Source organism: Pseudogymnoascus verrucosus (assembly GCF_001662655.1).
Source record: "Pseudogymnoascus verrucosus strain UAMH 10579 unplaced genomic scaffold scaffold_18, whole genome shotgun sequence".
NCBI lineage: Eukaryota > Fungi > Ascomycota > Leotiomycetes > Thelebolales > Thelebolaceae > Pseudogymnoascus > Pseudogymnoascus verrucosus.
Genome location: NW_017263669.1, coordinates 267,508 through 282,136, shown reverse-complemented (window position 1 = coordinate 282,136; position 14,629 = coordinate 267,508). Strand labels below are relative to the sequence as shown.

Below are 14,629 nucleotides of genomic sequence, written 5' to 3'. Positions count from 1 at the left end.
CATTCAGACTATCTTAACGGACTACAAGAAAGGCAATTAAGCAACCACCAGAAATTGACCAACAACTATATCAACTCTGGCTCTCTGCACCATATGTACGTGCAACAAGTCCTCTTAAAACAGAGCCTTTGGTATGGTGTCGCGCTCAAAATTGCTCACCGACCTCCATTTCCAATATTTTTGGCCTGGGTTGAGGAGCTCGTTGTCATTCGTCTTGAAGTGCAAGCTTCCGTCGCCCATGGCTCTGAAAACCCGCCCTGCAATCTCGTTTGCAAACTCTATGTCGAATTCGGGACCAAGTGCTGCTCGCGCGACATCATCCATCACCACGAGCTTCATCGTGGACTGGAACTTAGCACGCATTTCTTCGGTGGTGAGCGCGTCTACCTTCCAGTCCTTGGACCGGTCGTCGCCGCTTGTTTTGTTTTCCGTCTCGCCATGGGCGTGAATGACTTTGATGACCTCGTACGGCGTGATGCTATGGCTAGCAATCCTGATGTAATCTTTTCCAGCCAACGGTTGAGTTGGAGGTTTATCCTTAGTGTCTTCCGTGCTAAGGACGAGATGGCATATACGTGCGACGGCGGAGCCGATGTCAAGCTTGCTAGAGGTGGTGATGGGCTCGTGACCTGTTCCTGCGACGACGAATGTTCGCGTTTCCGGATCGAATCCATGCCATGGACCAAATGCGCCAAACGGCGCTTCCTGGAATAATCCTGGGCTGCACATTGATCAGTCAGTCTTGGCCTGTATACTTTGCAAGTTTTTGGCGCCTCTCACTCCGAGTCCAGTATTGCCATTAAAGACTCAGTCTTTCAATGATAATAATTAAGAGTATAAAAATATCACCACTTACAAAATGGCAATGGTGCGCAACCCCTGCTTTTTAGAATACTCAATATGATCCCTCTTCTCATGCCAACAAGGATGGTCAAAGTGCTTGCCGGGAAAATTATAGTCAACCCCAAAGTCGCTGTGAAATTGTCTTAGCAGCCATACTGGATTTGTTTTCTAACAGGACTAGCTTGCCTGGTAATATATCCAAAGACACCAACCGCCGCAGCAGCATGGACGAGGTTGACCTTCGCTGCGTGATAGGCCCCTTCAGTACCCATACAATTAACCAGGAAATTACATCCCTTCAGAGCCTCTTCGAGCTGCTTGACATTGTTAAAATCAACTTGACAGTGATTCTGCTTGTCACCACCCTTTGGCGGCGTGAGTTTCCGCGACAAGGTACGGATTTCAAAGTCATATGGTGAATGCTTGAGCTGATAGAAAATATACGCTCCTAAGGTACCAGAGGCACCAACAATGGCAATCACAGACCGAGCGGTAGATTCGGACATTTTGAGATTTGCAGAAATTGACCTGAAGTAAAAAAGAAGGGGAAAGTGTATAAAGTTTCTAGCTTGTGGTATTGTGTTACTCAAGTTATGGTGCTGAAGTGGACAATGGATTGGAGTGAACAGTGCGGGGCAGAATAAGTTATAATGAATTGCGGGAATTGACGACGAGAAATTAATGCTGACCAACTAATGGCATTTCCCATGGAGAACGTGGCGTAGATAGAATTCTCCTTGATTTTGCGGAGAATCCATCCCTTGTGGATGCTGGCGGACGCTTCAAATGCGGGGGCGGGGGCGATTCTTACCCCGCAAACCTCCCTCCGCAAACCGCCTACCCCCTCTTACCCAATGTTGTGGACAGGTACGGGTACTGAAAGCGAATGAAGCATGCAGGGTCGCAAGATCTGCGCTATAGTGTTTGGTTAACTGTTGCCTGAAGATCATGCGATGGCAATTTTTTTATTTTGAGTGTGACATGATGGTCCATTTGCAGACACTGTATATGCCACGATCACGTGTTACACATGACTTGAGTGCCTCCTTTTAATTGTAAGATGAGTAATTCGGCGTTGGTCCCCGCTATTGTGCCTTTTTACCAGTTGAGCAACTTGCTTAAATTTATTTATGTCAAGATCCTCACACCATAGAAATGCTAGGTCTACCGATCTCAGGAGGATCTATGTCACTAATATATTGTAACCAGTGGATGAAAAACTTAATGATGATAACATAAAATTGTATTGTGCGAAAAGAGCATCTAATTTCCTTAAGCCTGTTGATTGCTCTCTGCTACTTGGAACTCGTTAACGATTAAGTCCGAGTGTTTGGTTGATCGGACCTGGATATCGCACTCGAAGGGATTAGGAACACTGAGCAAGCCCCTGACCATCCTTTCATCGGGCTCAATAAATTTGCCATCAGTGCCTCGCTTTTTAGAAATATTAAACCCCCAGAGAAACCTCGCCACGTTAATGTATAGCGAGCGCTCAGCCACGTGCACACCAGGACAGACACGACGTCCCGCGCCATATGAGAAATGATCACGATCTAGTGGGTCTTTGAGGTTGATAGCATCAGCAGCCGATAGTTTGTAATTCAGGTAGCGCTCTGGCTTAAATTTCTCCGGCTCTGGATATCTCTTTGGGTCGTAATGGATAGCCCTGTAGGTAATTATCAGTCCGCCGTCTGACTAAAACGAAAATGAGATGACCACTTACCACCAGCTAAGAATGACAACGCTGTCTTTGGGAATAAAATTTCCTTTGTACCAGTCATCCTCGGTGTTTGCATGGAACATCCCAAACTTGTTCACGGGTCTCCATCTAAGGAGTTCCTTGATAATGGCTCGAATGTATGGAAGATTCGATTCATCGTCCCAGGTAGGCATTCTGGTGTTCCCCACCACTCGGTCTAGCTCCTCTTGTGCCTTCTTGACAACATCGGGGTTTTGGCACATGGCGAGAATTAAGTTGTTCAGAGATGACGCAGTTGTCTCTGAGCCAGCTTCTACCTACTATGTATTAGTTGAATTCGATATCGCAAAAGAACTTCTGGGGACATACAAGACCACCACAGGTATATGCCGCAGCCAGGTCGTCGATACCATTCTTGGCAGGATCACTCAGGTAGAAATCACGACAAAAACATGGCTTGGAAGTTCCCTCATCCACCCTTTTCTTCAAATCATTCCACATGGTCAAGTAGACGTCCGAGTCGTGCTCAAAATACCGGCGCCCTTTGTCACGCCAATTTCCAAGGAGAAACTGGGGGAGATAACGAAGCGAGGGCATGGAGTCTACCGCTTGAGCTCCAGGTGCTGACATCTCCGTCAAATTATCGAGGACCTTGTAAATGCGGGCCGCGATGGGGCTGTCAAATGTTGGAACCCGGATACCATACGCGACAGTCATAATGACGCTGGCAGAATATCGTTGATTGTGTTTATAGAACTCAGCCGGAACCTTCAGCATATCATACATCATCTGAAGAGATTCATAGTCTTGGATGGGTTGGTATGCCTTGGAAGCATTCAGGTTGAGTAGCTGGTGGCTGTATTTCCGAATATTTCGCCATTCGTTATTGTATGGCATAAGAAGCTGACGTTTTCCACCACTGGCAACATCCATGGCAAAAGGCATTTTTGGACGGGATGAATAAATGGCCGACTTCTTGTCCATGAGATCTTTGACCGCGGTTGGAGACGAGAGCCAGATGTAGTCGACTTCAGCGATCTTGGTGTAAACAACATCGCCGTACTTTTGAGCCCATTCGACCACCTTGCTTCGAACTTTCTCTGAATCTGCCATGTCCGAAAAGTTACCCAAAAGAGGGATTCCTGGCGGACCCGGTGGAAGCTTCCTCCTCCTTGCATCGGTGAAATACCAAATGGTCAGCGTAAAGACAAGCAACATGCCAATAGCTGTCTGTGGCATATGCGTGGTCACAGAAACTTTGCCGAATTCCATAACTGTTGATAACAATGAAGCCATGTTGGTTGATAACAATGAAGGCATGTTGGGCACGTATCGGAGACTTCCAGATCCTAGGTATTTCTGGGGGGAAAGAGTAGAATTAGAATGGACCACAGAATGGACCACGATGGTGGTATAATAGTTGAATTTCTGGACAGAAATAACGCTAATTTATGTGCCATCGCTTTCGTCCCACTATAGGGGATATGGGGGTGTCTTTTTTGTATCATATACCACCTACCACCCAGCCGCAAATATTACCCCGCATACGTTCCTAGTACGCTTCTAGCAGATCAGAGCAGAGAGCACCCAGTCTAAATGTACAAGACGTAATCACATGCTCCACATGTGCATTTTCCCTCCTACTTCTGTTTTACCTACGAAAACACTCCTCCTAACTCAGACATAGTTGTAAGAATTAGCTGTGCGTGCCATCCCCACAGCGACCATTCAGGCGGCAATACCAACACATAGCTCAGGACCCATCCATTTTGAATTCGAAAATCAGTTACCCTGAGCTCTCCTTCCCCAGAAGCCGTCCGACGAGACCAAGTAACTATATCATGCACTGGATCATGTAGAAAATCCATAAAATCTTCAGCCAGAATCAAACTAACAGGCTTAATAAATAGACAGTCTGGAACATCACAATCATAGCAATGTTTTTAGAGATATGCGTCATGTTATAGTTTCAAGCTCATTTGTAAAATCTACATACTAGTGAAGAGTGCTCAAGGCGCCATTTTTGCCATAAGGGGCTGAGAGACGATCCCAACCCTTCTGGAAATTATCTGACATCTCTTGCCCAAGCCAGTCCGGTCTAGTGCGGATATAACCTTCTTCCACTTCATACAAGCGATTCCCGCCAACCCAGATACCACAGCCGTGTAATTTAGGGTTGATGGCTGCAAAAACAATCGCTTTGGCGCATCCCTCCGGAGAGTTCATGGGCAGTTCTCCCCACATCTTCATCGCCGTATCACCAGCAAAAGGCGTGTTGGTCATCCATGGCGCAATCAGATTGATGCGAGTGTTGTAGACAGGAGCCACTGTTTTGAAGCTACGGAGAAGCCCTACCACGGCGTGCTTTGTTCCAGTGTATGCGCATACTGGTGTCGAGTCCATGTATCCGGACACTGATGCGGTAAGCACGATGGAACCTGCTTTCCCAGAGCGCTTAAAGGAGAGAAGAGCGAGCTTAATGGCTATTTATTCGTTAGCTATATCCCCAAGAGGCTATCATGATTGCTGACACAAGGCCAACGGGTGACTCACTGTTGAGAACGCCAACGTAGTTTACCTGCATGGAAGGCCATGCGCAATCCTTCTCGAGATATTCTTCCGACAGCCAGTCTTCCTTCTCGTGAATACCTGCATTAGCACATACAATGTCTGCTGGGCCGTGTGCCTCAGCACCCGCTGCAAACAAGTCCTTCAGTGCTTGGAAGCTGGTAACGTCTGTTTGTTTACATTGCACGTGGCTACAGGAAAGTCAGTGTTAAAATCAGGTTGTGTGAACTAGACTCAAGATCAAAATCAAAATCAAACCAAGTCCTACCTTCCCAGCTCAGCAGCAAGCTTATCGCCCTCGACTTTATTAACATCGCCAAAGGTCACATTCGCCCCAGCTTTGGCGAAGATAATGACGGCTTCCCGCCCAATGCCGCTTGCACCGCCAGTGAAGATAACGTTCTTTCCCCGCAGGTCAGCGAAGATAGATGTGTCGAGGATGATTTCGTTAGACATTTTGTGGTGTTGTGGTGTTGTGGTGTTGTGTTGCTGTGGTGTTGAGGCTCGAATTCCGCAGTGTAGAGATTGCTGATAAACAATAGAACATGAGCATAAATAAAACATTCGCATTGCACTTTATGCGTATCAGATGCAGCCATGCACACAGCCATTCCCTTGTTGGGATTTTCGGTTTACTCGGGCGGGTGTGCCCCTAGCCTGCCGTGCCCAGATGTGGTAAGCCTCTCCTGCCCCGCATCCCCCGCATCATTCGAACCCCACCCCGACCGCCTCCCCCACGGGTCCAGCTGATGATGGGCCACCATTCAACCCCTCCTCACATCCAGTGATACGAATCGGTAGTAGTCGTGCGGCTGCTTCACACTGGTCATTCAAAATGGATGGTGCACATACGGTGACCCCTATTCAGGAAATATATATACACAATCCATGCCAGATCATGCCTGGTTCCCCTCATAACCTTATATGTCGTCGTCCTCCTCACCGCCCCCCTCGACATAATCCTCTGCATCTATTCTCGTCCGTCTCCTTAAGCACACACAATGCCGTCAGCAATCAACAACAGTAGTTCAACACACGAGCCGCAGAATGATGATCCAGACTCAACCACATACCGCCAGGACCTGCACCCAATTGCCGACGATCCATTTGAGCAACACGATGTCGTTGTTGTCGGCGCGGGACCGAGTGGCTTGTTCTGTGCCTTGAAAATGGCCCAGAAGGGCATCGATGTACTGGTCATTGAGAGTGGTTCTGCAATCTCGGAGTCTCCACGAGCTATTGCGTGAGTCATAAACCCCTCGTAGAAAATATTCGAGATGGTGCTTCCTATACTAATACTCCCTTCAGGTACATGCCTATCGTCCTCAATGAGTTTGAAAAAGTGGGCATCTTCGATGATCTGGTCGAGCTCGGCCATCAGAACAACGACGGCATTCAGTTTCGCACACCCCACAACAAGGGTGACGAACTTCTCACAACCGTCAAACTCAACCTTGTTCCAAAAAGTTTCAAGCGATATCCATTCATAGGCATTAACACGGGCCAAGATCGTCTCGCACATTTGATTCTGAAGCACGCGCAACGCCTTCCTAATTTCCATGTCAAATTCAGCCATACTTTTGCTGGCGTTCAGCAGGATGACAACGGCGTGCGTATCACAGCAGTTACATCGCGTGGTGAGAAGTACTTTGCGGCCAAATATCTGATTGGTGCAGATGGCGCTGGTTCATCGGTCCGCCGCTCCCAGTGTATTCCTTTCCGCGGCTTCACGTGGAACGATTTCCGGTTTATGGCAGTCAACATCGAGTACGATTTTGCGAGCCATGGCTACTCTACTGGCGTCATGGTGGTCGATGAAGAAGATTGGGCCGTGATTGCACGTATCGATAAGGAGGGCCTATGGCGTGTGGCATTTGGTGTCCGCTGCAGCATCCCCGAGAAAGAACTCTTGGCTCAGCTACCAGAAAAGCTGGAGCGACTCATGCCTGGCCCAAGACCTTTGAACTACAAGATCGTTGCAGCAAATCCATACTGGGCTCATCAAAGGGTCGCAGAGAAGTTGACGTCCGGTAGAGTAGTATTAACAGGAGATGCAGCACACGTAAGTTACCCAAGCACAGACTGCAGATTTGTTGTATTGATACTAAATGGATGCTTGCAGTCAAACAATCCCATCGGTGGCCTAGGACTCACAACTGGCCTCCTTGATGCAACTGCTCTCGGCAACTGCATGATTCGAATATTGACAAAGAATGAGCCCGATCCAGCAGCTCTCTTAGAGAGATACTCTACAGTGAGAAAGAAGGCCTTTGTTGAGTACACGAATACTGCCTCAATCGAGAATAAGCTCCGGTTGCACTGTCAGGACGATGAGTTCAAGACCAAGCGGGCGGCTTTTATTAAGAATATAACTGATGATCCAGAGGCAACCATAAATATGGCCAAAGCTATGAACGAGGTGATGGATGATGACTTCGAGGAGTGAGAGAGATTCCAGCTTCTTTTTATAGTACAGAGACATATTTGGGTAGCAGATCTGAATATCTTCAATGTTCAACTGTTTTACACGAACAAGTGCCTCTAGATGACAAATAAACATTTATCCTTTATTGTGCCATCTTTTCTATTCTCTACATGCTTTGAATACATGCTGCATTGACTCCACGTACTATCTTTTCATTACATAGAGACGAATTTGGCAAACCAGGGTAGAGGCTTATGAAATTTTCTTTAAACTCTCCATATACATTTAAAACGGCACAGAAGAGAGGTTGGGCGAATGCCCATATTTAGATATGTAGCCCCTATTTACTAAAACTTCGCAAGAAAAAGCTTTCAAGGCGAATGCAATTGAAAATAAACATTTAAACTATGTACTTCTTAAGAATATATTTGTTTGAGTCAGTGTTCCCCAAATAGTATTCGAATAGTATTCGGGGTTTGCCCGAATACTCGTAATCTGAGAGTATTCGGCGAATACTCGTACGAATACTCGCCGAATAGTATTTGAGTATTCGCCGAATACTATAGTATATAGTAATGAAATATGATAATTGTCTACTCTACTTTACTCCTTATCCTCGTCGCCCATAACCCCCCAATCCCGTAGGCAGAGTAGATATCGAAGAGTTAAAGGTAATAACCTGTTTCTTTTCTTTGTAACTATATCACTGCTAATACTAAATATACGCTCTAACGCTACCAATGAGGCTAGAATTGCTAAATAGTCCCGTGTAATCCGTGATATAACTAGATACTAATACTACTTTGCCTACTAATACTTAAGGATATTAGTATTATAGTTGACCCTATTCTCTTTAAACCATCGTCGCCACTTAACTTCCTTAATAGAAGGCCTACAATGCTAATACATCTCGTCGTTAGAATCAAGTTCTCTTAGGATCGCTAGCTGCTCTATTTTAGTAGTAATAGTAGCTTTAATAGCAGTAACCTATATATCGTTCTTACAGTCTTTATACTAGTTATAGCAAGCTGTAAACTATGCTCTTGCTCTATCTCGTTTTATAGCGTTTATACTATCTAGTATATAAAATTCATATATACTTAGGTTGAATCTTAGGTTGTAGATAGTAGCAATTAACAAGTAGCTTAAGCCTTAATTTGTTATAAGGTTATAATAAGTATTAAGCTTATTATATGCTACTTTATAAGCTACACTAATTATAGCTATTGTTAATAGAGCTTTTTACATTACCTTAAGCTTATTTAAAAGCTATAGATAGTATATAATATAGACGTTTAACGTTAGATAACTATTAGCTTAAACTTACTCTACTAGTTTAACAAATATCTTAAAGAACGCCCTTAGTCTATATAACACTTACTATTCTATTAACGTAATAATAATATTACGTATACTTAAATCTATCGTTTATAAAGTACATAAAGCATTAATTAGCTACTTAAGCTTTAAAGCGTTCTTAAGCATATAATATGTTAAGTTCTATTATATAGGCATGTTAAGGGACATTAAAACTACCTAAATACCTATAGAAGATACTTGTACTTTTAATACATCTTTCTACGCTTAACAGTTCTAAAAGACATAGATATGCTAGCGTAGTTTTATAAGAACTGTTACTACTTCTTCTTAATTAGAAATAAAGCCTTAAGTATAAGCTAAGCCTTACTTAAGCCTATATAATTCTGTTTGTTCTAATAGTATAGCTTTTAACATAGTTAAAGCTACTTAAACTATAAGGTTTATAATATGTGCTATACATTAGACGTTGCCTTTCTTTACTATAAAGCTCTATAGTTGCTACATAGAAACAACACTTATGCATGCCCCTATTTTAAACTCTATAAGCATTACTGTATTGTTTAATGCGTTATCTCTAGTAATAGTAAAGACTCTATGTATAATACTAAAGTCATTAGTAACAGCTTAAAGCTGCTCTATAAGATATTTACTAGAATGAATAGGCTCCTTTAGATGTACGATATTAAGAACATAGTGCTAGTAAACCTATTCGTTATTTATCTAATAGATAGTTATTATAGCGTGCTCTACGCCATTCATTACAGACTATGTATTAGTTGTAAGTAATAACTATCTACCCTTTGCTATATAAGCCTAGAGTTCAATTTATAGCTTTATATAGTAATTATAGAATGTCTTATATAAATTGCGCATTAAGGAGCTTGTTAATATAGCTAACGTTAATAGACTAAGCTAGTAAATAAGCTAACGAAACGAAGGCCGATTAACTAGACTTACTAGTAAGTTATTAGATACAATAAATGTAAGTAATAACTCTCTATATCGAGAGATAGGAACTAAGCTAGATCCTCCTACTTAAGGAGTAAAGAATGCTTAGGTGTTTTAGGCAGTTCTTATATTTAGAGCGCCCTACGAATCCTGTGAACTCTAACTCTATGAACTCTAAGCACGCTATAGCAATGAAGATCCTAGTTTTATAGCTTCGTATAATAAAGGATGCATGCTCTCAACATACCTCTATAAATTACTTGTAATATTCTATGTTAAAAGCTTTAGCTTTAGCCTATAATTACAGCCATCTTACATACAGACAATCTTTATTGTTATAGGGCTAGTGCTTAACAATGTTCTACTAAATACATTCTTTAAGAACAACGGTAACTAAGTATTTAGGAGTTATAGTTGTATTTGTAGTAATGGTAGAGCTATTAACGGTGAAGACTCTAGAAAAAGGGGTAGTAGGCGCTATATATCCTCATCTTCGTCACTTAGAATCGCTAATAACTTAGAGTCGCTCATTCTAGTGGAAATATCAAGTAATATAGTATCTACAGATCTATTTCTACGGATCTATCTATAAGGGCGGGGTAAAATCTTCGTAGCTTGGCATCTTAGCGCTAAGGACTCGAGGGCCCAAATACTATTCGAGATCTAGGCAAATACTCGCCGAATACTCTAAATATGGCCTGAATACTGCTCATCGCCGAATACTATTCGAAAACCACAAATACTCTTACTATTTTGGGGAACACTGGTTTGAGTCATATTTTTTTATTTTATGGTTATTGAAAGATTTCAATGGTTATTTACGAAGAAGTTTTCTGAACCCGTCCTTGCGTTTCACGAAACAGCTTCGCCGGCAACACGACATTCTCGCTCGATCAGATCAGCATGAGCCTGGCTCCTGGGTTTGATATTGAGCTTGAAGGGAGCAGCTTTATGCGCAAAGGCATCAATCCTTGTCTCGTCGATGGGCTCCGATGGATCTTCCGCGAAATCGAAACAGTAAAGAAGGCGAGAGAAGGAAATGAACATGTTTCGAGATCCGACATGCCAGCCTACGCAAACGCGTCGTCCTACATCAAAAGTTAGAATCCCAATCTATGGTTTGGTTTAGATAAATAGTTAGGCAATGCTCACCCATGCCAAATCCCCAATGTCCTTTCAACATATCGTTCAAATCCTCATTAAGGAATCGGTCTGGGTCGAATACTTGATTATTCTTGTATTCTTGTTCGTCGTGGGAAATTCCATAATGATTCCACGTAAACACGGTGCCTTTCTCGAATCTGTAGGGCCCAACGACATCATCCTCGACAAGTACGCGTGGCACACCGCTCGCGATCATGTTCGGGCGCCACCTTAGAGTCTCTTTCATAACTGCCCGTATGTATGGTAAAGATTCCCAATCCTTTCAAAGGTGGTCAGCTTATGAGGGCAAGTACAGATTTGCTGGCACTCACATCAAAGTCGGGAAGTCTTTTGGCGTCTCCTAGGACACTGTCAAGTTCTTGTCGGGCTTTCTTTACCCATTCCGGGTATTTAGCTGCGGCTGCAAGCATGAGGTTAATCTGATTTCTGGTCGTATCAGATCCTGCTTCAATGATGGTACCAGCTGATAGGAAAGTTAGTCGATTGACAGCTGGGCACTTCATTTCGTTTTAATCTGGAAAACATACCACAGAAATATTGCTGCTCGTCACTGAAGTTGTACTGCTTTGACAAGTCGACTAGAGACCGCGCAAAACACTCCGGGTTCTCGCCCTGATCGATTCGCTTCTGCAGATCGTCGAAGAAGTTCTCGTACACTCTGTTTTTTCAGGGTTCTTAGTTGAGATAAAGAAGATGACACAGATCAAGGTCGAGAACTTACTTCAAGGTTTCGTGGAATACCTTCTCAGCTTTCGGTCGATACCACTGCAGTCTCACGGGTAACCATCGAGCGATGAAAGGGAATCCGTCGATAAAGCTGGCTGAAGGCGATCCCTGCAGTTTCATGAATTCGTCAATGCAGCTGAATAACTCCTTGACATTTGCTTCGCTCATGCTACTTCTTCGACCAAAAACACTGAGCGCAGAGAATTAGCTCTATACTCCTAGATATCTAACTTCAAGTAACTTACACCGACATGATAACTAAAAAACGAAGTTAGCGGTTTGTGTGTTCATTGGTGGGGATGTTGCTGACCAGAATTGGCAAATCGCGCACCATGGAGGTAGAACAATTCAGGTGCCTTTAAATAATCCCATATCAGCTTCCTCGACTCAATTTCTTGGTATGGCTTGTAGCTATCGGCCTATTTGCTCATCAGCGTCAAGTCCCCCAATCCAAAAGATGGCTACAATCATTTACCGCTTTGGCAGTCAATAGCTGATGCATGATCTTCCTCAGATTTCTCCACCGCTCGCTATGTGGCATCAAGACAATTCGCATGCCACCAGATAAGATTTCCTGTGTCACCGGGAAGTATGGACGACTGAGGTAGATTTTACCCTTCCGATCCAGCAGTTCGCGCACCATCTTCGAGGAATTGACAACGACCCATCTGGTAGAACCGAGAAATATAGAGAACCTATCGCAGAGAAAGAATCAGCTCCACGCAAACTAGTCACACTTTTGCCCCGGGTATAGAATCGCACTTACATGTCGTCGTACTCTTGTCCCCATGATGCGAATTTAGCACCAGGGAACCGAGGGTCTAATTGAAAGGTGTTTCCCACTACCAAATTGCCCTTTGGGCCCGGGGGGTAGCTGTACTTCGTCTTCTTGCCCCTCACGAAGAAGCTGATTGTAAATATCAAGACTGCAGCAAGTGTGATAATTTTGATTGGCGAAGGGGCGGTTGGAAATCCATGTGGGTAGAGAAAACTCGCTGCATGAGCAGCAGCACTTTCGTTAAGCGTCATGATGAAATAACAATGAGGTCTAGAAAATTTGGTAGAGGTATCAAATCTCAAAGAAATTGAAACAACTTTCGAATGGAAGAAGCTTGCTGATGTGGCGCCCAGCGTGACTTGTATCGCGGGGTGGGCCTAGTATTATCTTGCCTTGTGCGGGGGATACAGTCCACTTGTCAAAGACAGGGACCGACATGCTGTTTCCATAACACAACTTTGTGTGGAGTTCCCTTATTTACTGAGATTTTGCAACGGCGGCAGTGGATATCAAGCTTGCATCCCACGCATGGGACGGCGAGACACCCCCGCAGCACGAGGGTTATACATCCAACTATTGTGTCTGGATCCTCGCTTCACATGGGGACTATAATTACTGTTTGGAGACGCACTAGCATTATGGACGTTGCTATTATGGCAGCAATAATGGGATCTGATGAGTGGCGGTGGAGGTGGGGGTGGGGGAGGGGGTGGGGGTGGCTGCAAACCCCCGCCTCCGCTCTAAGTTAGACCTACCCCATAGAGCCAGCCGTCCATGTCGGCGGTTCGGCTCTTGGAATGCAATATCCGAGTCTGGACTTGAAGCATATGAGACCATATTCGACGAATATGGTCTCGGTACACAGAAGAAATCCATCGTTTCCGCAAACCTTTAAATCCTTAGTATTTTGTTTTATGTAATTTGCTGTCACATCATAAAATTTTGACTTCTCCTGTAAAGCTTGCACCCTAATCAAACTCAACATGTCAGCCGAGATTCGAAAGCCCTCGATTAATACGAAGCCCTACGATGCCATCAGCGTGGAAACACTGAAAGGCTCTCTAGCAGGGCGAGTTGTGGTATTGACCGGCGCTGGAGGTGGCCTTGGACGTGGCGAATGTGTGGCATTCGCTAAAGCTGGTGCAAAGCTTGCTCTGCTCGATATTGAGCGCGCTGCCTCAGCCTTACAGACTACAGTGGATGATTGTGTGGCATTGGGTGCTGAAGTCAAAAGCTACTTCTGCAATGTTATGGATGCGGTAGAGTCAAGAAAGACGTTGAAGCAGATCGTGGCAGACCTTGGTGAGGTGGACGTTCTCGTGAATAACGCTGGAGGGTAAGGAGATCCATATTAAGAAGTACTTCTTGCTGACATTGTTGCAGGACTATTGATAGACCATTTCATATGGAGACCTTTGATCAGTTCTGGGCTATGATTGATTTGAACTTCAAGGCAGTAAGTAAAAAGCAAAGTATCACATTCTAGGAGAAAAGGAAAACCATCTGACCCTTAGCCGTAGCCCATGCTTTGGACGCACATGCTGATACCTGAATTTCGGCGCCGCGGACACGGCAGGATTATCAATATCGCCTCTCGATCTGCAACGGTGAACAGTCCTTTCAGCGCCAACTACGCCGCTGCAAAAGCTGCACTCGTACGCGCCAACGGTTGCTTGCAGTTTGAGCAGGACATGGACGGATTCCACGACATCGAAATCTACTCGCTACACCCGGGCGCGACCAAGACTGGCATACAGAAAGCTCTCGACCAGGATGTTGCAGAAGCATACCCAGAAGGCGCTGCCGCCTATGCCAAGTTCACCAAGGCATTCAAGTGCGAGCCTGCATTGTGTGGACAAACATGCGTGTTCCTAGCTGCGGGACGAGGTACGGCACTGAAGGGGAGGTACTTTGATTGTGAACAGGACATTGGTTATGTTGCGAGTATGGGGAGTGTAATACGTGAGCAAGGACTGTATGAGTTGAAGGTTGAGTTTCTGGGCGGGCTACCAAATGATGGAGGCACTATGCCAGATTCTATGTTGAATGAACTGTAAATTTAAGATACAGCAGTAGGATTGGCAGTAAATTAAATAAATTTTTGGTTTATGTCTATAATATTATGCCTCTCCAGCTATAAATGTGGCGTTCGGATTTC

The 14,629-nt window shown here is 44.4% G+C and overlaps 6 protein-coding genes across 6 annotated transcripts; 2 read left to right on the top strand and 4 right to left on the bottom strand.

Moving 5' to 3' along the window:
* Window position 1: 1 nt before the first annotated feature.
* Window positions 2–1,796, bottom strand: VE01_04694 (uncharacterized protein). The gene is made up of 3 exons (XM_059463642.1): window positions 1,030–1,796; window positions 857–973; window positions 2–721 (listed from the first exon to the last, which is right to left on the bottom strand). The coding sequence occupies exons 1-3, from the start codon at window positions 1,347–1,349 to the stop codon at window positions 115–117; spliced, it is 1,044 nt and encodes a 347-aa protein (XP_059319752.1). The 5' UTR covers window positions 1,350–1,796; the 3' UTR covers window positions 2–114.
* Window positions 1,797–2,114: 318 nt separating this feature from the next.
* On the bottom strand, window positions 2,115–3,838 carry VE01_04693 (uncharacterized protein; the record flags this gene model as incomplete). Its single annotated transcript, XM_018274162.2, has 3 exons — window positions 2,115–2,509; window positions 2,567–2,859; window positions 2,912–3,838. 3 exons carry the CDS (start codon window positions 3,836–3,838, stop codon window positions 2,116–2,118), a joined length of 1,614 nt encoding a protein of 537 aa, XP_018130998.1. The 3' UTR covers window position 2,115.
* Window positions 3,839–4,515: 677 nt separating this feature from the next.
* Window positions 4,516–5,731, bottom strand: VE01_04692 (uncharacterized protein). Its single transcript, XM_018274161.2, has 3 exons — window positions 5,379–5,731; window positions 5,096–5,301; window positions 4,516–5,025 (listed from the first exon to the last, which is right to left on the bottom strand). Exons 1-3 carry the CDS (start codon window positions 5,678–5,680, stop codon window positions 4,538–4,540), a joined length of 996 nt encoding a protein of 331 aa, XP_018131055.2. The 5' UTR covers window positions 5,681–5,731; the 3' UTR covers window positions 4,516–4,537.
* Window positions 5,732–5,872: 141 nt separating this feature from the next.
* Window positions 5,873–7,556, top strand: VE01_04691 (uncharacterized protein; the record flags this gene model as incomplete). Its single annotated transcript, XM_018274160.2, has 3 exons — window positions 5,873–6,353; window positions 6,419–7,172; window positions 7,233–7,556. The coding sequence occupies exons 1-3, from the start codon at window positions 6,112–6,114 to the stop codon at window positions 7,554–7,556; spliced, it is 1,320 nt and encodes a 439-aa protein (XP_018131054.1). The 5' UTR covers window positions 5,873–6,111.
* A 3,075-nt stretch (window positions 7,557–10,631) lies between these two features.
* On the bottom strand, window positions 10,632–13,015 carry VE01_04690 (uncharacterized protein). Its single transcript, XM_018274159.2, has 9 exons — window positions 12,460–13,015; window positions 12,169–12,388; window positions 12,004–12,112; window positions 11,939–11,951; window positions 11,689–11,883; window positions 11,495–11,625; window positions 11,279–11,430; window positions 10,956–11,226; window positions 10,632–10,891 (listed from the first exon to the last, which is right to left on the bottom strand). The coding sequence occupies exons 1-9, from the start codon at window positions 12,720–12,722 to the stop codon at window positions 10,656–10,658; spliced, it is 1,590 nt and encodes a 529-aa protein (XP_018131053.1). The 5' UTR covers window positions 12,723–13,015; the 3' UTR covers window positions 10,632–10,655.
* Window positions 13,016–13,308: 293 nt separating this feature from the next.
* Window positions 13,309–14,554, top strand: VE01_04689 (uncharacterized protein). The gene is made up of 3 exons (XM_018274158.2): window positions 13,309–13,807; window positions 13,855–13,927; window positions 13,992–14,554. Exons 1-3 carry the CDS (start codon window positions 13,455–13,457, stop codon window positions 14,526–14,528), a joined length of 963 nt encoding a protein of 320 aa, XP_018130968.1. The 5' UTR covers window positions 13,309–13,454; the 3' UTR covers window positions 14,529–14,554.
* The last annotated feature ends 75 nt before the right edge of the window (window positions 14,555–14,629 follow it).

Coding starts and splice junctions, on each gene's coding strand:
- VE01_04694 (XM_059463642.1), bottom strand. CDS start 1,349: ATGTCCGAATCTACCGCTCGGTCTGTGATTGCCATTGTTGGTGCCTCT. Junction 974..1,029: donor GTCTTTGGATATATTACCAG/GCAAGCTAGTCC, acceptor ACAATTTCACAG/CGACTTTGGGGTTGACTATA. Junction 722..856: donor TTGCGCACCATTGCCATTTT/GTAAGTGGTGAT, acceptor ATCAATGTGCAG/CCCAGGATTATTCCAGGAAG.
- VE01_04692 (XM_018274161.2), bottom strand. CDS start 5,680: ATGCGAATGTTTTATTTATGCTCATGTTCTATTGTTTATCAGCAATCT. Junction 5,302..5,378: donor CTTGCTGCTGAGCTGGGAAG/GTAGGACTTGGT, acceptor ACTTTCCTGTAG/CCACGTGCAATGTAAACAAA. Junction 5,026..5,095: donor CTACGTTGGCGTTCTCAACA/GTGAGTCACCCG, acceptor ACGAATAAATAG/CCATTAAGCTCGCTCTTCTC.
- VE01_04690 (XM_018274159.2), bottom strand. CDS start 12,722: ATGACGCTTAACGAAAGTGCTGCTGCTCATGCAGCGAGTTTTCTCTAC. Junction 11,227..11,278: donor AAAGACTTCCCGACTTTGAT/GTGAGTGCCAGC, acceptor CACCTTTGAAAG/GATTGGGAATCTTTACCATA. Junction 10,892..10,955: donor ACATTGGGGATTTGGCATGG/GTGAGCATTGCC, acceptor CTTTTGATGTAG/GACGACGCGTTTGCGTAGGC.
- VE01_04689 (XM_018274158.2), top strand. CDS start 13,455: ATGTCAGCCGAGATTCGAAAGCCCTCGATTAATACGAAGCCCTACGAT. Junction 13,808..13,854: donor CTCGTGAATAACGCTGGAGG/GTAAGGAGATCC, acceptor ACATTGTTGCAG/GACTATTGATAGACCATTTC. Junction 13,928..13,991: donor TTGATTTGAACTTCAAGGCA/GTAAGTAAAAAG, acceptor CCTTAGCCGTAG/CCCATGCTTTGGACGCACAT.